We start from the raw sequence: 25,465 nt of genomic DNA on the forward strand, positions 1-25,465 counted from the left end.
CTTCCTTCCACTTCACTTCACCGACCCCTACTATATCTAGATTGAGCCTTTGCATTTCCCTTTTCAGATTTTCTAGTTTCCCTACCACGTTCAAGCTTCTGACATTCCACGCCCCGACTCGTAGAACGTTATCCTTTCGTTGATTATTCAATCTTTTTCTCATGGTAACCTCCCCCTTGGCAGTCCCCTCCCGGAGATCCGAATGGGGGACTATTCCGGAATCTTTTGCCAATGGAGAGATCATCATGAAACTTCTTCAATTACAGGCCACATGTCCTGTGGATACACGTTACGTGTCTTTAATGCAGTGGTTTCCATTGCCTTCTGCATCCTCATGTCGTTGATCATTGCTGATTCTTCCGCCTTTAGGGGCAATTTCCCACCCCTAGGACAAGAGAGTGCCCTGGACCTCTATCCGCTCCTCCGCCCTCTTTGACAAGGCCGTTGGCAGAATGAGGTTGACTTCTTATGCCGGAAGTCTTCGGCCACCAATGCTGATTATTTATCAAAATTTAGGCAGTGGCGGGGATCGAACCCGGGACCGAAGACGTTTTGATTATGAATCAAATACGCTACCCCTAGACCATGGGTAGAAAAAGTGCTATGTGAATGTGTTTTTTTCTTATTTTGTTCTTCAAATTGTGCTTTTCTGTGTTATCGTGTGAAATATTGGGACAATAATGGCGTGTGGAAAACGTAATACTAGGCTCAAAGTAAGCTGAGATGTGACAGTGAAGACGAAAGCAGTGTGTTAGCGCCACCGAGTAATGAATTAACTAATGTTCAAAGTAGTAATTTGGTAATTGTGCATAGGGAAATGGAGCGGGCTGCAAATAATGGTGTAGACAGTGAAACAATTGGTGAACAGGGAAGCATTATCGATCGATCGGTCGGCAACAGCTCGCCTCAGGAATCCGAAATGACAGTACACAATCTCGCAAAAACTGTAGATTCAGGTTTTGGGTGCTCACCGTTTTCTCAAATAAGTCAAGACACATTTTCTGCTTGTCAAAAAATGAATATTGCCGGTGCAATTGCACTGCCGAAAAGCACTGAGGAACATGTTTCAGACACCAGTGCATTGTTATTACAATTAATACAAAAAATGGGACAAAAGCTTCAAAAGTTAGACACGATGGACCAAAATCAGAGGTAAACACAACAAAAGCTTCAAAAGTTAGACACAATGGAACAAAAGCTTCAAAAGTTAGACACAATGGAACAAAATCTTCGAAAGTTAGACACAATGGAACAAAATCTTCAAAAGCTAGACACCACGCTTGAACAAACACGTGAAGATTTAACTACTGAGTTACATAACATCGACTCGAAATGTTAAAAAGTCTGTAATGACGTAAAAACACAAATTTGTGAGCATTTTCAACATATTTTTTCGCGGCATGAAAATGCATTACAGAATCACGAAGCAGCCATAAAAGAACTGCAAACTGTTGTTCATGAAAATCACGAGACCTTGCGGACTAAAATTGACTCAGTTGCATCTACCGATTCGGTTACGCTACTTGCAAAAACTCAGGAAAACTTAAAGGATACAGTAGATACTCTGAAAATTGGTTCAGAAAGACACATGGAGGGATTAGTTCATTATCAGAAAAAGTATTCGAACTTTCGGATCAGCTAAATAATTTATCTACGAAGGTAGATGATAATCTGAATGACACAAGACCGGTAGTTTTTAATGACACTGAAGAGTACGAACAAATTAGGAAATTCAAACAAAATCCGAATCAAATTAATACGCAGCACCAAAGAGAAATCTGGGAAGTACAAGATCAGTTGACACAGGTAATACAAGAATTATGTATTTTAGAAGACCTCGCGCTCCAATACGGGAAGAGGGACATAGAAATACGGAACAGCCACAAAATAATAACACAGGGCACTTCGGAAATTATGAAAGAAAATGGCAAGGTACACCAAATTTTGAGATGGAACCGCCGAAACGAAGTATCAATGACCGACATGCGACTCGCCGACATGATGATTTTGACTATAAGCTGTTTATTACTACACGTAAATTTAAAACATTTAAGAATTCCGGCAACGACATTCATCCACAAGCGTTTCTCTCATTGTTTTCCTCCCAACTGGTCATTAGAGCACAGATTAGAATTTATGTGTGACTGTTTAGAGAATGAACCAGCTGAAGAATGCGATCGGTCATTCACGATTGTCACAGTGAAGGAGAATTTCATCATGCCTTCCTCTCAGCATATTGGTCTCAAGCTACACAAGACCGAGTAAAACATAGCATCATAATGATGAAACATTTCTAACAATCTAAATTTTCCAGTATTGCGAAATATTTTGAAGATAGGTTGCACAAGAATCAGTACCTGTCAAACCTATACAGCCCCTCAGAACTCAACCACATTTGCTTAATCAAATAGCCTGAACATTAACGACATATTATTTTGGCAGGACGTTGCAAAGACGACATTGAAGCTTTTCACGCACTGTTACAAGAATTGGAAATTGACACTGACAATCACGGGACGAGACAACAGGAACACAGCAATTACAGGTCTCCGATGAAAGAAATAATAACTGGACACGTCAAGGCTATTCTTACAACGTAAATCGTGACCAAAAGAGACACCACCCGCATGACAACCATTGGCAGAGTAGTAATAATTACAGGGAAAGATCACCTCTCCGCGGTAATTACTATCACAGAGACAATCAGAGAAACAGACAATATGGGATTCAAAATAATTATTATCAAGGTAGACAGAATAACGTCAGACGCAATGGTCCACCATGCAGTTACGATTCCGGGAGAAATTCTCCACCACATGACCGACAATAAAGAAACTATGTAAACTACCGACAAAACGACAGACATGAATTTCATCAGAACTGGCGGGATTCAAACAGGGCAGGGCCCTCTCGACAAGGTGGATTTGTAGAAATTAGATCTCCAAATCCCAATAACGACGCGCGCCAACAAAGAGACAGACAATGACTCGCACCGCAGGCAGCCACGTGTGCTGGCTGGCTCAGAGAAAAATAACATAGACGCTAACCTTGAGAAAAATTTTAGCATTCTTTACCGACGTATACAACGTGATAATTGCTTTGAAGTTGAAACTCTGCGTACTAGGAAGAGTAAAGGATTGCACCACATTTCACATGTAAAACCGTTTATTGAAAGATAGTCTACTTTTTATCTTAGTCTTTGCCATAAAATTTTTCACTTCACACTACTAGTACGATTTGTCACACTTAGTAACTGTTATCCTGCAACAATGTTTTGAAGTTAATTATCCAGTCTAGAACCTAGGGAACATATTTAGACAGTAATTACCACCTCGCTGTGATAGTGAACAGAGGACACAGTGTTACTGTGTATGTACATTCTTGCTTGTTAGTTGCACAATTATGTAACGACTATAAGGCTTACGTACTTAGAACATATACTGCTAATGAGATTTTAATGTAACATTTTGGTTTACTTCAAAAGACATTCTTTATTTGAAGTACTTCCAGTGAGATTAAAGATGACTTAGTATTTGGTTTCTTTGACAGCTACACGATTATATCACCATGCTACTCATGTGTGACACAATTTATATTGTTGCTTTTGTGCTATATCTGTTTTATATCTGCACAGTTTTTCTGAATTCTTCTGGAAAGTGAAACATGTTTTAGTAGTAACTTTTGTGGTATAGCTACAATGAGACAGCCTTTTTTGTAGCACAACAATACATTACAGTGTAGTACTTTCTTGATCACGATACTGTACGTAATAACTACGATATCTATACGCATAGCACTTCACTTTTGTTTATTACGAGGTAAGTACATTGACTTCCACAGAACTTTGCTTACGGACGACGATAATTACGACACTTCGCACATTTTTTACCCTTAAGTAATGACAGAGATTATGTTACAGCAAGACGCAAAATTTAGCGCGGCAGTACAGGTATTTCAGTGATTAATTTTGTACTTAAAACATTTATTTTTAGAGATTTTTGAATTACAAAGATACAAAGGTTTTCTCTGATACATTTGATCCCATTGCTGTAATCTGTAACACCTGAGGGTGTAGTTACATTAACCCTCAGGGGGTACACGCTTATTTTGTGTTCCATGTGTTTGGCAAGAACAAGGAGCCCTAGCTAATATGGTATTTGCTTATACTACTTTACGCATCGGTACCATATTTCCGTAACACAGAATTACAAAGCTACCTGATCATTTAACTGAGGGAGACAAACATTTTTTTACTACGTCAGTGACACATGTTTACCCAATTACACAGTTGGATAACTTCACACTTATGAAATTGTATTATGTCTGTACTTTGTGAACTGTTCATATTTTTTTCGGAAGCGTTGTGATACTATGAAAGCTTTGAATGATGTGTTTGGTAAGGGATCATGATTTTTGAAGTATGTTTGAGGTAGATAACTTTATTGAAGGTCTTGAAATTATTGAAAGGAGCTGCGACGATTTTGAGATGTGATTGAACTGTTATGATGTTATTATTACCATGACGATATGTATTATGCTGTTGAGGTATGTTTACGATCAATAAGATGATGCTACCGTATATGAGGAACGTTTTTACGTCTTTGTATGTATATGAATAATGAGTAGCGGTCAGGGACTCTGGTTTGTGAAAAAGGATGTTGGAAACCAAGAATCGTACTTTAAGGGTTATGAAATGTGTGTAAATGCGTCAATGTATCACAATGCCGGCGAAAATTTTTTGGACACTGCTATATTTATACGATTTTGTTTCTACACATTTCTACTGTAACTTTTCGACCTGTGAAATTTTTTTTATATGAGACTGTCATTGTACCACAAACTGCTGTCGTAAATATTTCGGTAAGAAAGCTAAGTGACCTTGACGTAATGTGTTGTGGACGCCCAGCTGTACCAGCCGCCTGGAGAAACAGCCATTAGGTGGAGAGAAAAGAGGCCATTAACCTCGGTATTGACATTCCTTTGTAGAAAGCATCGCAAATACGACAAGCTCATTACTTGGAAACATATCGTACTTTGTGCTAATTACTGAAATGCTTATGAGTTGATGGGAAATATTCTTACATCTGCACACCTGATTATGACAAGTGTCGTTCTACGAGAGTTGAGAGAATTTCTACTAACTTATGAAATACCACATGACTATTGAATGATATTTTTATGCTTTGCTTTACGTAGTTGCTTATTTCATTTGATAACTGGTTTCCAGCTGTGTTGCAGCATTGGTTTTATAAAATAAAATAAAATGCATTTGCTAATGTGAACACTTTCTGTCAACACATCTATTAAATAATAATTTTATGATCCACATTCTTCAAAAAAGGAGCAATTGGAAAGGAAAGAACAATAAGAAGGGACTAATAACAGTAACTGCATACATAGTTTTCTTTTCAACTATTTGGTAATTTTTTGATACAATAAGTTTTTGTGATGCACCACTTTAATTACATAGACATTAAGATGTGAATAGACATTTCCCATATCTGCACTGTTGTCTTAAGTGTACTATTTTTTCTGCTTGTGGGTTTGTCATGTTTAGATATAAACAGCTCTCGCTGTTTGCCAGGCATAGTGCTACTGAATTTCACTTTGCATTACTCTATTACGCCATTTTTAATACTGATTTATTTTTCTTGTTTGCTGCACATTGCCTTATATTAGTTGTAATGTTGCATTTGCTTTGCTAATTTAGATATACTGCTGCTTGCTTTGTCAATTTGCATTTTCTTTGTCATTGCTGTTTGTGTCAATTGTTTTGTACTGCTACACTGCCTCGTCCCTTAGTTTATGTATCTGAGCTCAGTAGATTTAAGTTAGTTTAAGAGGAGGGGATACTATATACGAAACTAACTATGAAGAATAAGGAAAGAATGCATTGAAAAGTTATATGAAAAAGATTTGGGCCAAAATATGTATTGTACAATGAGAAATAATTAGTTTGAAACAGGATATGAACCAAACAGTAGGGTTTAGGGACGACAGGTTTAGGTAGGATTTTCTTGGAAATAAATGATGAGTTAAGATAATGGAAAATAAATAATGAGGTAAGAAATAAGTGAACATATAAATACGGAAGGATGCTTGGATAGGATTTTTTTGGTGGAAACAAATGTTGAAATAAGAGGAAAGATCTATGGAATGAAGTTTTGGGTTGGACTGTAGTACCAAATGTTACACTGAAAACGAACCCTGTCCTTTCCTTTTGTGTTATTCCGCTATGTGTATTTGTGTTTTTCCTGTCTTTATGTGTTTAGCTAATAAGATTTATGTTGTAGAATTTTTCTAATACTAAGCTACATTCACTGTGATGAGGAATACTGTCATCTTCAAATATAATTTGCATTAATAATATGTCATTTTCTTTGTAAAGATGTTTGCACATTATTAATTCTGTTCTATTTCAATTCTCATGTGTGAAATTAATGTTCCAAAAACTATTCTCATTATTTTATTTATTTACTTATGTCATAATTCCTGTAACACTGATGTATATTTTATTTCGATTCTTTTGTAAAGCCCGTTTTACTACAAATGTTATATGTATTGTTATGTTCTTTAATGATGTATTTTGTCCCTTTGTAATTGTATTCTCATGTTATAAAATTGTAATCGACACCAGTTCATAAAATTTAAGTAACTTGTAAGCATACATTTCACTGCACACATTTCTGTTGGTCATAGTATATGCACAATATGCGAGAAGTTGGGACTGTTAATGTTTGCACATGTGTTAATAATTCAGCAAGGGAGTGGCTAACAGCATTGCTAGTTCTAGGGTAATTTCAAAAAAAATTTTTGTGGGTGCACAAGTGGTGGTTCATGGACTTGCTATATTGTCCGCAAGACTTTTCAATGGTGATTGTGCATCTGCACAGTCGCAACAGATGACTGCTGGCCGTCTATACAAGGACTGCAGTGGGTCTGCACCTCTGGTGGCCCACCAATACCGTAATCCCTACCAAGACTACAGTGGGTCTGCTCTGTGATGACCTACCTACCAATATTCTTCAAAACTTCGACTGACTCTGCTGTGGGTTTGCTCTGTTGTGTCCCATTACCTCTCTGCATGTCAAAAGTCAGCACTTTCTTTCCGTTGGAAGGACAACACTACTTCTTCAAGACTGCATGGAAATCCACTACTTCCATGTGCATTTTATTTTACTGCTCAGACTTTGAGAAAAAAAACATTGCAGTTTTACTGTGATGAATGATCAGGACTGTATCTATGGACTGTGAGAAAAATTTAGCTTTTGACCAATATTGTATCAATAAGTGTGTGCATTTGATATCTTTGTTATTGTAATTATGAAAAATTTTTGCAAATCTGTATTAGCCACTGCCCAAAACAATTTGTAAAATTTTTTGTGGGGAGCATGGGGGCTATGTTAAATCCTTCTGGGAGTTTCGATTCACTATCCCGTCTTTTCCAGCGATGAATTACTGAACCCTCACGCTTCCCTTCTTGCTGCATTCGACTATACTCCGTTCATCATAAGAATAAACCTGGTGTAAACAAACACAAACACGATGATTGGTTAGAAGCAGTAGCACTCGAACCCTGGTGTTGTTACGCTCTTGGAAGTTGGTCTTAGTTATGCATTAGATATATTATTACTAAGTTACGTGTTAACACCCATGACCGTTTTTCTAATTACGCTTTGGTTACGTAGTATTTATTTGAAAAATCGTGTACAGGTCCAGCCTCTGCAATGTTGTTCTCTAATTGTCGCGCTTTTAATACGCTATATGAAAATGGCTGCTTCCTGTTCTGTAGTGAAACAAGCGTGTGGCGCATGCTTAAAAAGTTCTGAGAAATAGGTTGTACTTAAAGTTTGTCAAATATTTAGAGAAATAATCGGCTTCGAAGTTTTCCGAGTGACTGTATTAGATACTGTTGGAACAGAAATGCAAGTTAGTGTACACCAGAATCAGTTGCGTAATAGCTTGGTGACGTACTGCAGCGCATGGTTCGCTGGGTCAAGTCTCGCTTCAGTTAATTTTTTTCCTCGTTCAATTTGAATTACCTACATCTCGTAATTGTAAAATTCATCATCGTTTTCTATGAATAATGCACGTCTTCTTGTTTTTGGTTACATATTGCCCGGAACATTCCTTTTTTCATTTCAAATATAGATTCTCAAAAAATGGTTCAAATAGCTCTGAGCATTATGGGCCTTAACAGCTGCGGTCATCAGTCCCCTAGAAGTTAGAACTACTTAATCCTAACTAACCTAAGGACATCACACACATCCATGCCCGAAGCAGGATTCGAACCCGCGACCGTAGCGATCGCGCGGTTCCAGACTGAAGCGCCTAGAACGGCTCGGCCACATCGGCCGGCTATAAATTCTCAACTATCGATATTTTGTGAAAGCCTGTTAACAAAGGTTCCTTAAATTAAGAAAACATAACAATTTAATTAAGGCAAAAATGAGAAACTAAATGCTCTTTATTTGGACTACGTCCATTGTTTTATAACACAGATGTGTCGTGTAAACGTGAAAAAAAACTTTGATGACGTAAATAAAGGGTATAGGTTTCGGACTAAGCAGCGAATCATGATAATGTGAATTTAAACAAACACTGAAGTGTCTTACTTCACGGAATGATTAGTGTTCTGTGAATAATTGAGTCCTTTTAGAGTAAGCTGATTATTTTATCTTCTTGGATATCACAATATTTAGCAGACAGTAACTGTTATAATGAAATGTTGGTAATGGAGATAATGTGTAAATTTTGGTTGTGATTAAATAAGTATCAGTGAATTTAGGATTCCTGCCTGCCAATAATTCTAAAGCTGTTTGTGAGCAATAGGCCCCATCTATTTCTGGTGTAAACACCCGCTGTGTAACCGCTACATTGTTACTATTAACATATACAGCATTCCGTCTTCAGGCCACGAGTGGCCTACCGGGACCATCCGACCGCCGCGTCATCCTCGGTGGAGGATGCGGATAGGAGGGGCGTGGGGTCAGCACACCGCTCTCCCGGTCGATATGATGGTATTCTTGACCGACGCCACTACTATTCGGCCGAGTAGCTCCTCAATTGCCATCACGAGGCTGAGTGCACCCCTAAAAATGACAACAGCGCATGGCGGCCTGGATGGTCACCCATCCAAGTGCCGACCACGCCCGACAGCGCTTAACTTCGGTGATCTCATGGGAACCGGTGTAACCACTGCGGCAAGGTCGTTGACGCTATCAACATATATTGGAAGATTACAGCATTTTGGAACCACAGCATGACATATCGACAGTGGAGATCAACTAAATTCTTGGGACCCTTAACAATAAGCCTCTTTTTACAAATCTTCTTCTTCTTCTTGTTCTTCTTCTACGTGATCAGGCCCAGTGGACCGCACGCTGTTACAAGTTTCCTCCACTGTATTCTGTCCATTGCTGCTATCCGCAATCCGTCCACATCTATTGATGCTTGGTTTAAATCTTCATAGGGGCCATCCCTCCAACGCTTCTTGGGGTCCCTGGGGTTCTCTTTCGTGTAGGTGTGAAATCCAGGAGCTTTCGAGGCATTCTGTGATCTTCCATCTGGGCCACATGGCTTTTGTTTGGCTTTGACAGTTGCTGCTATGTTCGGCTGCTGGTACGGTTCCTCACGCTCTTGGTCGTGTCCCATTCTCAATTGCTCTGTGTCTGCATCCAGAACCAGACCGAAGATCTTCCGAAGCCCTTTTCTCTCAAAAACGAGGAGCTTATGGAAGTCCTGTTTCACAGCCATATACGACAACAGGCTGGATCAGTGTTTTGTATAGTCGGATCTTGAACTGTCTGGAGACATATCTGGACCGAAGCAGTTGTGCTAGGCCATGGTAAGATCGGGTTCCTGCTTGTATTCTGGCATTGATCTCTGCTTCATATGACCAGTGAAAAGTGCCCCTAGGTATTTGAATTCATGCACTCTCTTGTAGGACTTGTCTCCCACCTGCAGTGATTGTAGATGATCAGCAGTCTGACAATGACCACGCGTCATAACGAGGTACTTTGTCTTGGCTTCGTTTATGTTTAGCCCAAATTTGCTAGCAGCCTTATTTAGTGCTCTGGTCATTTGCTCCAACTCCTCTTCAGACCTAGAGAGTAAACAGATGTCGTCTGCATAGACTAAGTATGCCAGTCTCTTTCTTTTGATTTCTGTCCCTTTGTCCTCTTGAAAGGTCTTGCGTACGATCTTCTCGAGGGCAAAGTTGAACAGGATAGGGGACACCCATCTCCTTGCCTGGGTCCTGTCACAATTTCAAATTCCTCAGTTACGCGATTTCATATCTTCACATTTGCACGTGTTTCGCTCAGACAGATCTTTATCAGACTGATGGTTTCTTTGCCATGCCAAACTTCCTTCAAGAGCTGAGCAGGCTCTTGCGATGTATACAGTCATAGGCCTTCTTAGAATCTACGAATAAAATATGCAGATCTTTACCATATTCACCCATCTACATCTACATCTAGATCCATACTCCGCAAGCCACCAGACGGTGTGTGGCGGAGGGTACTTTGAGTACCTCTACCGGTTCTACCTTCTATTCCAGACTCGTACTGTTCGTGGAAAGAAAGATTGTCGGTATGCCTCTGTGTGGTCTTTTCGCGAGATATACGTAGGTGGGAGCAATATACTGCTTGACTCCTCGGTGAAGGTATGTTCTCGAAACATCAACAAAAGCCCGTACCGAGCTACTGAGCGTCTCTCTTACAGAGTCTTCCACTGGAGTTTATCTATTATCTCCGTAACGCTTTCGCACTTACTAAATGATCCTGTAACGAAACGCGCTGCTCTCCGTTGGATCTTCTCTATCTCTTCTATCAACCCTATCTGGTACGGATACCACACCAGTGAGCAGAATTCAAGCAGTGGACGAACAAGTGTACTGTTACCTCCTTCCTTTGTTTTTGGATTGCATTTCCTTAGGATTCTTCCAATGAATCTCAGTCTGGCGTCTGATTTACTGACGATTAATTTTATATGGCCATTCCATTTTAAATCACTCGTAATGTCCCAGATAATTTATGGAATTAACTGCTTCCACTTGCTGACCTGCTATATTGCAGTTAATGATAAAGAATTTCTTTCTATGTATTCGCAGCACACTACACTTATCTACATTGAGGTTCAATTGCTATTCCTGGATCATGCGTCAATACGTTGCAGATACTCCTGCATTTCAGTACAATTTTCCATTGTTACAAGCTCTCGATATACTACAGCATCATCCGCAAAAAACCTCAGTGAACTTCCGATGTATATCCGCAAGGTCATTTATACATATTATGAATTGCAACGGTCCTACGACACTCCCCTGCGGGACACCTGAAATTACTCTTTCTTTGGAAGACTTCTCTCCATTGAGAATGACATGCTGCGTCCTATTATCTAGGAACTCTTCAATCCAATCACACAATTGGTCTGATAGTCCGTATGCTCTTACTTTGTTCATTAAACGACTGTGGCGAACTGTATAAAACGCCTTGCGGAAGTCAAGAAACACGGCATCTATCTCCGATCCCCTTTTCTATGGTCCTCTGAGTCTAGTGGACGAATAACGCGAGCTCGGTTTCACAGGATCGTCTTTTTCGAAACCAATGCTGATTCCTACAGAGTAGATTTCTAGTCTCCAGAAAAGTCATTATACTGGAACATAATAATACGTGTTCCAAAATTCTACAACTGATCGACGTTAGAGATATGGGTCTATAGTTCCGCTCATCTGTTCGACGTCCCTTCTTGAAAACGGGGATGACCTGTGCCCTTTTCCAGTCTTTTGGAACGCTACGCTCTTCTAGAGACCTACGGTACACCGCTGCAAGAAGGGGGACAAGTTCCTTCGCGTACTCTGTGTAAAATCGAACTGGTATCCCATCAGGTCCAGCGGCCTTTCCTGTTTTGAGCGATTTTGTTTTTCTATCCCTCTGTCATCTATTTCGATATCTGTCATTTAGTCATCTGTGCGACACTCTGGAGAAGGAACTACAGTGCAGTCTTCCACTGTGAAACAGCTTTGGAAAAACATTTAGTATTTCGGCCTTTAGTCTGTCATCCTCTGTTTCAGCACCATCTTGGTTACAGAGTGTCTTGACATTTTGTTTTGATCCACCTACCGCTTTGATATAAGACCAAAATTTCTTAGGCTTTTCTGCCAAGTCAGTACATAGAACTTTACTTTTTAATTCATTGAACGCCTCTCGCATAGCCCTCCTCACACTACATTTCGCTTCGAGTAATTTTTGTTTGTCTGCAAGGCTTTGGCTATGTTTGTGTTTGCTGTGAAGTTCCCTTTGCTTCCTTAGCAGTTTTCTAACTCGGTTGTTTCTCAGTGAGCTGCCGGAGATTGAAGATGTGATCTGCTGTTGACCGCCCGGGCTGGAAACCTCCCTGCTACTCCCCAATCACCGACTCTGCCACTGGCTGAATTCTATGTCTTATGTGTCTCTTTTTACAACTTACAGAAAATCAATTGTAACAGAGCCCTTCCATAGCCTATCGGTAGCTGATCTTGACAGCCTATTTTTGGAGGAAGTGAATGCCAAACATTTTAGAAACACTGTGAGCTATCACTTCATGTGGAAGGGGGAACAATGTACGTGTTGGCCAACCAGTCTAGAAGTATATAGGATTTATCTCCAAAACTTTATTTGACTTCGTTTCCTATTGTATCTAAGTGCTCTCCCAGTATAACTTCACCAGTCCCTACATGCTAAGTCTGCCTACCTTACAGGCCAGAAGCAGTTCATTCCAGTAAATGCTGCTGAAGGCAGCATGATTTCTGATGTCTTTGCTGAAGAAACTGGAATCCCACATCACCGTTCAGACACGCAGAGTCAAGTTTGTGGTCGCTGGATGTTGCTGGAGCTCAGACGGCTGCTGCTTCTCTCACCCAGACAGTTCCCGCCTTTCGCCTGGCCCTAGTCGTCACTCACCAGCCACACAAATGATAACTGCTAACATTCAATATTCCTTTATTGTTTTTGACCTAACTCCCAGACTGTCAGTTTACTTTCGTTCCCCGGGGACAATCATTTCTGGACACCATTACGTTGGCATCATGTACTCTATCAAAACGTATTAGAGATACAGGGAAGGGGAGAAGCGTCCATTTTTATGAAGGTCTTTAACACTGCGTACAATTTTAAGGTTTTTCAACCAAATCATTATGCTTCTTTTTTTTGCCGGTGGTGCCCTCCCTTACAGTGGCTGTGATATTGCACTACCGTTATCAAGGATTTGAATTGCCCGCGAAAGGCAAAGGTCCCGAGTTCGAGTCTCGGTCGGACACACAGTTTTAATCTGCCAGGAAGGTTCATATCAGCGCACACTCCGCTGCAGAGTGAAAATCTCATTCTGGAAACATCCCCCAGGCTGTGGCTAAGCCATGTCTCCACAATATCCTTTCTTTCAGGAGTGCTAGTTCTGCATGTTTCGCAGGAGAGCTTCTGTAAAGTTTGGAAGGTAGGAGACGAGATACTGGCAGAAGTGAAGCTGTGAGGACCGGGCGTGAGTCGTGCTTCGGTAACTCAGATGGTAGAGCACTTGCCCGCGAAAGGCAAAGGTCCCGAGTTCGAGTCTCGGTCGGGCACACACTTTTAATCTACCAGGAGTTTCAAGGATTTGAATTCTCTATACCAGGCGACAAGTCACACCTTCTCAAGATCTACCGCAATTTTGATGGAATCCAAGTCAAATCTGCAACAAAGGAAAAATAAAAACAACTCTGACAGCTGATAAACGTTTCAGAACAAACAATGGTTCTTTATCTCTAATAATTTCCAAGTCAAGATGTTTTGAAATGACAGCTGGACTTTATGGACATCTCACTTGAACTGTACGACAGTGACACCGATTTCGTCACAAAGATACGACAGACACGTCAAGATCTGGTGATCTGATAAGACGCTATATAAGGCGCGGCGCTATGCCTGGAGACTACAATTAGCAACGGGAACTGCACCAGGAGCAATGGCTGCACGCGTCCTATTCCTGTTGCTATCTGTTCTGCTGGTAGTTACGGCGAAGCTGAGTACCAGCAAATTGGGTGAGTGTTCCTCTGGTAAAGATTAAATTTCACAATGAAAAGCGTAAAAGGGCCATAAATTTTACTATAAATTTTTGTAGCTTTTGCTGATATTGGAAAGAATTTATGCAGCATTTAATTTTTCTTATTGTTTCTATCTAGTTTATAACATACTGGTACGATTTCCTCTCCTCTGTCAATCTCTTCATCGTAGATTGCCGTTCACGCACAACATCCTCCATTATCAAATTCTTGTCGGGTTTCCCGGCGGATCAGACTGTCATATGGTCACAATATTTCAGCGGTCCACCTGGCCGCCATCATCAGGTGAGAAAAGCTACGCAGCTCTCGCCTATAACTGATTCCACTCGCAAATGACTGCGCCCTTATATACATCGGAAGTACAACAACGCATGCGCTATATACATGGCGCACGCGCTCAGTCATTCCTGCTGCCCCCTGGCGGAAAGAGAGTTGCAACGCCTCCGGTGGTGAGTACTGTTGAAAACGATATAGCGTTACAAATGATTATTCACAGCCGGCCGATTCAGATGCCGTTGTTTCTTCATGTCTGATAAAACAGTATTCACCACCGGAGACGTTGCAACTCTCTTTCCGCCAGGGGGCAGCAGGAATGATTGAGCGCGTGCGCACTGTATCTAGTCCATGCGCTATTGTACTTCCGATGTATATAAAGGTGCAGTCATTTGCTAGTGGAATCAGTTACCGGGGAGAGCAGCATAGCTTTTCTAATCTGATGTTGGCGGATAGGTGGACCGCTGAAATATTGTGCCCAAATGAGAGTCTGATCCGCCTGGAAACCCGACAAGAATTTGATATTGTAACACGCAGGGAAAGTCTACATAGTCACAACATCCTCCATTATTTGCTGAATATAGTTAATGGAGATTATGAGATTTCTTAAAGAAAACATAAACAATGTTGTTATTTCATATAGCTGTTTGCAATGAAACTGTTTGTTGCAGAACGAAGACTAATTTATAGTTCAAGGGTTATATGAAAGGATTATTTCAATAGTGGTACAAGTCCATTTTGAGATACAGAGTCCTAAAGTTAAATGGGCGCTGAAAAATCTGTAGTTGAGATACCAGAATATTCAAGCATATGGCTTCTTGCTAGAGATGAACCTTCCTTTCTGTTTGTTTTGATCATTAACTTCAGAAGCATTATCGGCAGAAAAGTGGAGGTAATGTACTTGTACAACTATTGAAATAAGCCCTTCATATGTATGGCGTTGCTATATAAAAGACTGTCTTGCAATCTGTTTTCCTTTACTATTTTTGAATGGAGTTGTTTTCCATACTAATACTGAAGCTATTTCCTAATATCTTAGCATTTTCCTTGTCAACGCGTCCCTTAGTCAGGGTTTTCTACATATCTGTGTACATGACGAATCTGCAGAGAATTTTCACAATTCTTATCTGATCAATTCACTTTATTTTCTACATATTTCTGTATCAACACTCATCTCCTTAGCCGATGTCACGGTCGTGCGCTTGTGATGCCGCTTTCTACTTGGGGGTGTGCTGGTACGAATACTCGTAGTGGAAAATTTTCAGTGACAGTATTTGTTCTGCAGGCGGCAGACAGGTGGTAGGACGAAGACTCAGAGCACCAGTCTGCGTGAATATTCTGGATCACATCGCAAACCGCAATGCAATGCAATTCATGACGTGAGGCGTGCCACGGTGACCCATCCACCGGATGGCAACGTTTAGCTCTGTAGCCCCCTTCATGCTATTCCAAAGCAGTACTCGGTGTGATGGCACTATGTGTCGCCCTTTCTCTTCCCTTCATCCGTAGCAATATTGATCCACACTACACTGTACAAGCATCAGTCACGCTCATCCACACGTTAGAGATACACATTCGACACTTCATACCATACCAGCTCTGAGGAAGGCAACGCAAACCACCTCCGCTACGACCTCACCTAGAATGGATATGCAGAACTCCTGCCTCTCCTCCCCAACACTCATTCCCTTTTTGTGACACCACATCTCAATTCTCTTGTTTTCCATTTTCCCCACAGTTCATGACCCACATAATTCCTGTTCTCCTTTAGTTTCCTTCCATGGTAGTGAAAACCTTTTGCTTCATCAACTGGGTGGTCCCGACTTCTCATTTTAAGTTTTTGCTGTACCACGAACACCTTCCTCTTCATTTGGTTTACCCTCAATCCGTATTTTATGCTTATAAAACTGTTAATTCCACTCAACATGTGATGTATTTCTTCTTCACTTTTAAAGACAATAGTGAACTCTTAATGGTATCTTAAAAAGGCTATGATTTTTCATCTTAAATTTTAGTCCAAATTACAAACGATTCTTCCCTTTCATTTTTCGCTTCTTCATCACACAGGTTAAATGTGGAAGCGAGGCATACAGCATCCATACCTTCTTGTTATTGTTAGGTTTTCAATCCATAGACTGTTTTGATGCAACTCTTCTCACTGGTCTATCCTTGACAAGACTCCTCATTTACGAATAACTATCGCAACCTGGATCATTTTGAACCTTTTCACTGTATTCCTGTATGCCTTGGTCTCCCTCTACGATTTTACTCCCCACATTTCCCTCCATTACCAAAAATGATTTCGGTCCAAAACATGCTATTTCAACTGATTCCATTTTTAGATAAGTTCTTAAGTAAATTTCTTTTTTCCTCAAATCGATTTATTACATCCTCACTAGGTACTCATTCTTCCCATCTAACCTTTAGACCTCTTCTTAAAAGTTTATCGTCCACGTTTCGTTTCTGTACACTCCAAATAGATACATTCAGAAAAAGACTTACGAATATTTAAATTTATATTACATACTAACAAATTTCCCTTTATTAAGCCGATTTTCTTGGTCTTAAAATCACATTTCGAACCTTCTCTCGTCCACCATCAGTTATTTTACTGTTCAAATGGGAAAACAGCAAACGCTCCATTATCCGTGAGCGATTATCCGCGTTGTGGATTTGCCGCGCCCTATTTCTCCCTTTTCTTGTTTGTTGAGCTGCTGAAAGTTTTTCTTTTATCGAGGAGTGGGCCGCAGGTGAGAAATAATGTCAGGCTACAACAGGGGTGTAGTAAACAATGTGCCGCTCGAACACCTCAAGCGCTGGACTACATTGTTGTGGTGAATACTGTAGTCGTGTGGTTTCTGTTAGTGGCAAACAACTTCTGAAAAGCGAAAATGTGTTAAACTTGAAGTAGTACACAAACTCGAAGAAGGCAGTATCGATACGCGGAATGTGGCACTGATTTGCAATTTGGGTGAATTACGATCCGTGATACTCATAAAAGCGACAAAATAATTCAATTTGCTAGCAGTTCTGACTGACCTAAAGCTTTTTCAGTGCGAAAGATTATGAAAATATCTACATACGCTGAACTGGATAAATTTATTTTATTTATTTATTTACACGTCTAGTTCCATAGGACCAAATTGAGGAACAAATCTCCAAGGTCATGGAACTTGTCAGAACATTAAATCACAACATAAAAGCAATAACAGATAAAATAAAATGTTTATCAACCCAAAAAAAAGTCAAGCCGTAAAGTTAAGTAAACGCAGTCCACAATATAACTTAGGAATCAGCTTAATTTTTCAAGGAAATCCTCAACAGAATGGAAGAAGTGACCTATGAGGAAACTCTTCAGTTTCGATTTGAAAGTGCTTGGATTACTGCCAAGATTTTTGAATTCTTGTGGTAACTTACTGAAAATGGATGCAGCAGTATACTACATACCTTTCTGCACAAGAGTTAATGAAGTGCGACCCAAATGCAGACTGTATTTCTGCCTAGTAATAACTGAGTGAAAACTACTAACTCTAGGGAATAAGCTGATATTGTTGACAAGAAACGACAGCAAAGAATATATATATTGAGAGGTCAATGTCAGGATTCCCAGACTAGTGAACAGGGCTCGACAAGTGGATCGTGAACTTACACCACTTATCTCCCGAACTGAGCGTTTCTGAGCCAAATAAATCCTTTGAGAATGGGAAGAGTTACCCCAAAATGTAATACTATACGACAAATGCGAATGAAAATAAGCAAAGTAGACTAATATTCGTATCGAACGATCACTTGCTTCAGATACCATTCGAATAGTAAAAATAGTAGCATTAAGTCTTTGATCAAGACAGTTAACTGTCTATCTCAACACCTAGAAATATGAACTGCCGATTCTGTGAAATTAAAACGTCAGATTTTGTTTAATTGCGTGTTAGAAACTGTAAAAACTGATTCTTACTGTGATTTAACTTTAGTTTACTTTCTACAAGCCATGAACTTTTGTCTTGAACTGCACTATTTGAAACAGTCCCAACGTTGCACACAACATCCTTTACTACCACGACAGCGTCATCAGCAAACAGGAATACTTTAGAGTTACCTGTAATACTAGAAAGCATATCATTTATATCAATAAGGAACAGGAGTATCCCAGATACTGATCCCTAGGGCAGCCCCCATTTGCCCGCACCCCACTCAGACCACACATCATTGCCATTCTCAACACAGTGAATAAATGACCTTTTGCTGTCTGTTGTCAGAGTAAGAGGTGGACCAATGGTAAGCTACTCGCCGTATTCCATAATGGTCCATCTTCTGGAGCAATATTTTGTGATCAACACAAAAGCATTGGTTAAATAAAAAAATTCACCTAGCGTTCTAAACCTTTTGTTTAACCTATCCAGTACCTCACAGAGAAAAGAGAATAAAGCATTTTCAGTTGTTAAACGGTTTCTAAGGCCGAACTGTACATTTGATAGCAAATTATATGATAGAAAATGATCAATTATCCTTAATGCACAGTCTTTTTAACAACTTTAGCAAACACTGATGGCATAGAGATAGGTCTAAAATTGTCTGCATTATTCCTTTCTCCCTTTTTAGAAAGTGGCTTTACTACTGATTACTTTCATCGTTCAGGAAACTGACCATTCTATAGAAAAAATTATAAATATGGCTAAGTACATGGCTACCATGAGCCGCAAAGCAATTTTCTCCTAGGTACTCCATCATATCCACCAGAGTCCAGTGATTTAATTATTGACTCAATCTCCCCCTTGTCAATAGCACAAAGAGGTATTTCAGACATCAATCGCAGAAAGACATTTTCCAAGTGAGTTATGTGATTGCCTGGAAAAAATAAGCTGTTATTTAGTTCATTATCAATGCTCAGAAAATGATTGTCAAATACTGTACATATATCTGACTTATCAGCAACAGATTTTTTTTACTATGAACTGGTTTTATATCGTCGACCTTGTGCTGCTGGCCAGACACTTCCTTTACAACTGAACATATGGTCTTAATTTTATCCTGTGTGTTACATATTCTATTTGCGTACCACATACTCTTTACCTTCCTAATAACATTTTTAAGCACCTTACACTACTGTCTGTAAGGGGTACTGTAGCTTTATTGTGGCTTCTTCTAACATTATGACATAATTCCCACTTTGTTCTACATGATAACCCTATCCCACTAGTCAGCCATCCGGGCTGCATTTTACTGCTAGTAGCCTGTTCATGTGGCCAAGACAGATACAAAGCCCACGCCTACCACAGTAGTACAAGTTTATAAGCCAACTAGCTCCGCAGATGACGAAGAGATGAATGAAATATATGATGAGATAAAAGAAATTGTTCATATAGTGAAGGGAGACGAAAATTTAATAGTCATGGGTGAGTGGAACTCGATAGTAGAAAAAGGAAGAAAAGGAAACGTAGTAGGTGAATATGGAATGGGGCTAAGGAATGAAAGAGGAAGCCGCCTGGAAGGATTTTATACAGAGCATAACTTAATCGCCGGGCGGAGTGGATAAGCGGTTCTAGGCGCTACAGTCTGGAACCGCGCGACCGCTACGGTCGCAGGTTCGAATCCTGCCTCGGGCATGGATGTGTGTGATGTCCTTGGGTTAGTTAAGTTTAAGTAGTTCTAAGTTCTAGTGCACTGATGACCTCAGCAGTTAAGTCCCATAGTGCTCAGAGCCATTTGAACCATTTGCCATAACTTAATCATAGCTAATACTTGGTTCAAGAATCATAAAAGAAAGTTTTATACATGGAAGAAGCCTGGAGATACTGGAAGGTTTCAGATTATATAATCGTAAGACAGAGACTCAGGAACCAGGTTTTAAATTGTAAGACATTTCCAGAGGCAAATGTGGACTATGAGCGCAATCTATTGGTAATGAACTGTAGACAAAAAATAAAGAAACTGCAAAAAGGAGAAAATCTGAGTAGATGTGACCTGGATAAACTGAAAGAATCAGAGGTCGTAGAGAGCTTCAGGGAGAGCATTAGGGAACGATTGACAAGAATGGGTGAAAGAAATACAGTAGAAGAAGAATGGGTAGCTTTGAGAGACGAAATAGTGAAGGTAGCAGAGGATCAAGTAGGTAAAAAGACGAGGGATAACAGAAATACTTGGGTAACAGAAGACATATTGCATTTAATTGATGAAAGGAGAAAATATAAAAATGCAGTAAATGAAGCAGGCAAAAAGGAATACAAACGTCTCAAAAATGAGATCGACAGGAAGTGCAAAATGGCCAAGCAGGGATGGCTAGAGGACAAATGTAAGGATGTAGAGGCTTATCTCACTAGGGGTAAGATAGATACTGCCTACAGGAAAATTAAAGAGACCTTTGGAGAAAAGCTCAGATGGATGCCCAGTTCTAAGCAAAGAAGGGAAAGTAGAAAGGTGGGAATATATATATATATATATATATATATATATATATATATATATATATATATATATATATATATATATATATAGGGCTTATACATGGGCGATGTTCTTGAGGACAATATTATAGAAATGGAAGAAAATGTAGACGAAGATGAAACAGGAGTCGGGTACTGCGTGAAGAGTTTGACAGAGCACTGAAAGACCTAAGTCGAAACAAGGCCCTGGGAGTAGACTACATTCCATTAGGGCAGCCTTGGGAGAGCCAGGCCTAACAACTCTACCATCTGTTGAGGAACTCTATCATCTGGTGGTATGAGACAGGCGAAATACCCTCAGACTTCAAGAAGAATTTAATAATCCCAATCCCTAAGAAAGAAGGTGTTGACAGATGAGAAAATTACCGAACTATCAGTTTAATAAGAAACGAGTGCAAAATACTAACACGAATTCTTTACAGACGAATGGAAAAACTGGTAGAAGCCGACCTCGAGGATGATCAGTTTGGATTCCGTAGAAATGTTGGAACACGTGAGGCAATACTGACCCTACGACTTATCTTAGAAGAAAGATTAAGAAAAGGCAAACCTACGTATCTAGCATTTGTAGACGTAGAGAAAGCTTTTGACAATGTTGACTGGAATACTCTCTTTCAAATTCTGAAGGTGGCAGGGGTAAAATACAGGGAGCGAAAGGCTATTTACAATTTGTACGGAAACCAGATGGCAGTTATATGAGTCGAGGATCATGAAATGGAAGCATTGGTTGGGAATGGAGTAGACAGGATTGTAGTCTCTCCCCGATGTTATTCAATCTGTATATTGAGCAAGCAGTGAAGGAAACAAAAGAAAAATTCGGAGTAGGTATTGAAATCCATGAGAAGAAATAAAAACTTTGAGGTTCGCCGATGACATTGTAATTCTGTCAGAGACAGCAGAGGACCTAGAAGAGCAGCTGAACGGAATGGACAGTGTCTTGAAAGGAGGATATAAGATGAACATCAACAAAAGCAAAACGAGGATAATGGAATGTAGTCCAATAAAATTGGGTGATGCTGCGGGAAGTAGATTAGAAAATTAGAGGCCTAAAGTAGTAAAGGAGTTTTGCTTTTTGGGGCAAAATAACTGATGATGGTCGAAGTAGAGAGGATATAAAATGTTGACTGGAAATGGCAAGGAAAGCGTTTCTGAAGAAGAGAAATTTGTTAACATAGAGTATAGATCTAAGGGTCATGAAGTCGTTTCAGAAGGTATTTGTATGGAGTGTAGCCATGTATGGAAGTGAAACGTGGACGATAATAGTTTAGACAAGAAGTGATAGAAGCTTTCGAAATATGGTGCTACAGAAGAATGCTGAAGATTAGATGCGTAGATCACATAACTAACGAGAAAGTAATGAATAGAATGGGAGAGACGAGAAATTTGTGGCATGGCTTGACTACAAGAAGGTATAGGTTGGTAGGGCTTATTCTGAGGCATCAAGGGATCACCAGCTTGGTGTTGGAGGGCAGCGTGGAGGGTAAAAATCGTAGAGGGAGATCAAGAGATGAATAATCTAAACAGATTCAGAAGGATGTAGGTTGCAGTAGGTACTGGGAGATGAAGAAGCTTGCACAGGATAGAGTAGCATGGAGAGCTGCAACAAACCATTCTCTGCACTGAAGACCACAACAACAATAACAACAACAACCCTGTTTAGAATTTTCCAATGGAAAGCAACTCTCAAAGATCATGAGAAATGTGTTAAGAGAAGCATTAAATTTTTCATCTATGTTATCGGCACTATAAACATCCTACCACTCTTGTTGTTTAACAAGGTTTAAAAAACATTGGATTAGCTTTCCTACAGAGTTTGTAATTATATGTAAAATTTGTTTGAGTTCAAAAGCCCCTTTATGTTATAATTTGTGTATCATTGTCTATAAGGCCATTCACCCCTTCACTAACAGTATGCCCATACAGTAATGAACAATGTATAAAAATATTGTCTATAACTGAGCTACTGTTCCCCTGCACCCTGGTTGAAAAAACACGGTGTGCATGAGATCATATGAGTTTAGGACATCAACCAACATTCTTTTCATGTACAATCATATACAAAATTAATATTGAAGTCACTACGTATAACTAACTTTTTGTACTTCCTATAGAGTGACGAAGAGCCCTCACTAGCTTGAGCAGAAATGCTCTGAAGTTAGAGATAGAGGACCTGTAAACAACAACAACAGAAGTCGCTCTAAATTCTACTGTCCCTGCACAACATTCAAATATCTGTTCAGTGCTGTGGCGTGATACGTCTACAGACTCAAATGGAAAACTGTTTTTTACGTACATGGCCACTTCCCCAGTCCACAAGTAACTTCTTGAAAAACAGCCAGCTAATCTGTATTCTGGTAAAGGAAGCCTCTGAATTTTCAAATTATTTAAGTGGTGCTCTGATATACCAATAAGGTCAGAGTCAACATCTACAAGCAGTTCACTAACTTCATCTCTAATATCTTTTATATTTTGATGAAATATGCTAGTTCTTTCTTACTTGGATGCCTGACCTCTTCTGAAGGCTATTCCTTTCTTAGAGGGACTTCCTTTAATCAGGTATATCAGCTGACTTCAGTTTAGGAAGGTTCAACTTTAACACCAACTACTACAAGAATTTTTCCGTGAGTGATCCCACTACCATCCAATTTGAGATACCTACAAGTTTTGCCAGCGTCCCCTTGCCATATTTACTGAGGTGCAGGCCATGCCCAGTGAAATCCGATGTATCGATATACTCAACTGGCACCACTGCAGTGTGAGGTACGGCCTGTGCCACCAGTGGCTTCTCCAGCCCCGTTTTAACACGTCTAACAGCAGCATTAACGTGAGGCCGATCCTGATGCTGAAACAGTTGCACGAAGTGCATGTTAGTGCCACCAGTTTGAGTAGCTGTCTTTGCCAGGCCTCCACCCACATCATATTCCCCATCCCAATCACGACTATTCCCTGCTTCACCGACACTCATTACCTGATTCTCTTTCGTAAAATTCCTACACAACTCCGCTATGCTGTCAGTCACCTGAGCCAATCCTCACTAGGCTTCACAATGCTGGTGACCTGATATTCACTCCTGAACGCTGCAACTTCTGGCCTACACCTATACCTTGTGAACTACCTAGCAACAGAACCTTCTTCTTTCTGTTAGACCTTGAAACTAACTTAGGTTTCCTAACTGCTGAGCGCTGCTGCGTGTTTCCTACACCTACAGCTACAAGAGGCTTCTCTTCACTCAACTCTGGCAGGTGTCAAATCTATTGCATATATGTAAAATACAACTGTCTGAATACCTCCTCCTCCTAGCTGCGTTCTTGCAAACTGCTGTTTCTCATTCCCCAGCACCCTTCACCCTCCTCAACTTATCTAGTTCGTCCTTTGGGTATTGTAACTGTACCTAAAGGGCACAGATCTTACGCTCCTACTCCTCTACCAAATTATTTCTGCCTCAAATTCTACACTCCCAGGAGAGGACGTAGCTAAAATGACCACTAGATTCCTCACTGGAGTCCCTCAATGAAAATACTTTCAACAAATCCCACGCTGTGACCCCCTACTCACAAACCTACGACAAATCCCACACTTCTCATTCATGATAAAGTTTTACAGTTATTGGAAAAAGTAAACGTCTATATTACCTAAGTTTAATTTCATCAGCAGAACTATTTAAAGAACTAACAATAGTGGTCTCGAAATTCTCTCTCTACTAAGAAAGCAACAAATTTGATCTATACCACTAAACCACAACTAATACCAATAGCTTCAAAACTTCACACAATATTCTTAGCTAAAACCAAAAATTCAAGTGGCCACTGGAACACACGATGAAATTAAACAGTGCATGTAATTTTACTGTAATATTTCACTAGAAACAAAAAAAACAAAAAACGGCAGCTGAAAACCTCCACACCAAATTTACTGAACGACTTCAACGCACACACAACCCTAAAAAACACCGTGAGCAAATGTTTCCAAAAGATTATTAAACCGTTATTTCGCCACAAACAGCATTAGACACCGTTGCAGATTACTAAATTTAATAATTGTGTAACAGTGCACAAACAATTTTGTCAGAACTTAACTTAAGAACTGTTACAGCTGCAACTGCACGCAGCGAAATTTAACACACTCTTAGTATTTGGATGAACGAGTAAAAACTACTAAATTTAATATTCGAATACAGTGCACAAACAACTTTGACAGTACGTATAACCCCTACAGTTAAGCCGTGTCGGAATGGTTTCAGCAGAAAAGAGCAGAAATCATCCAAATATCTGGCCCAATATTCGCCTAATAGGCCCAGTTTTTCTTCAAAATCTTGCGGACTGTATGAGATTTTAACGCTTCTTCCGGTTGACTAACAAGATTTAAAGAGCGCCATGGTATCACGGAGATTGTCGTCCAAGGAGAAAAGTGAAGACCAGATAATAACTTTACGACACTTCACTACAATAAAGCTTTCTAGAATTGATGCATTTTGGAGACACCTTTGATGCAGTGTATGAGTTAAACTGTATACTTCCGTAACACGCAATCATAGCTACAAAAAGCCCAAAATGTGACATGCTACCTTCGTAAGGCCTAAGGCTAACATGGTGGAAGCTGGATTTGACAGACTTGCTCTACCACTGCACATACTAGGAGCAGTAACGTCTTTGGACATGATTCTATTCAGAAGAAT

General features: G+C 39.9%; 1 protein-coding gene and 1 pseudogene across 6 annotated transcripts in view; one reads left to right on the forward strand and one right to left on the reverse strand.

The window, feature by feature from the left end:
* Positions 1–25,465, forward strand: part of LOC126210625 (collagenase-like) — a 231,944-nt gene that overhangs the window by 74,403 nt on the left and 132,076 nt on the right. Inside the window, exon 1 of one of the 6 annotated variants that reach the window (XM_049939921.1) lies at positions 13,961–14,056. The exons of the other annotated variants lie outside the window; for them this stretch is intronic. Coding sequence (XP_049795878.1) covers positions 13,981–14,056 — 76 coding nt within the window. The 5' untranslated portion in view covers positions 13,961–13,980. Of the gene's footprint in view, positions 1–13,960; positions 14,057–25,465 lie in introns of those variants that run through there. 6 annotated transcript variants of the gene reach the window in all.
* Positions 9,100–9,217, reverse strand: LOC126210986 (5S ribosomal RNA; annotated as a pseudogene).

The sequence above is a fragment of the Schistocerca nitens genome, chromosome 10 (genome assembly GCF_023898315.1).
Source record: "Schistocerca nitens isolate TAMUIC-IGC-003100 chromosome 10, iqSchNite1.1, whole genome shotgun sequence".
Classification (NCBI taxonomy): Eukaryota; Metazoa; Arthropoda; class Insecta; order Orthoptera; family Acrididae; genus Schistocerca; species Schistocerca nitens.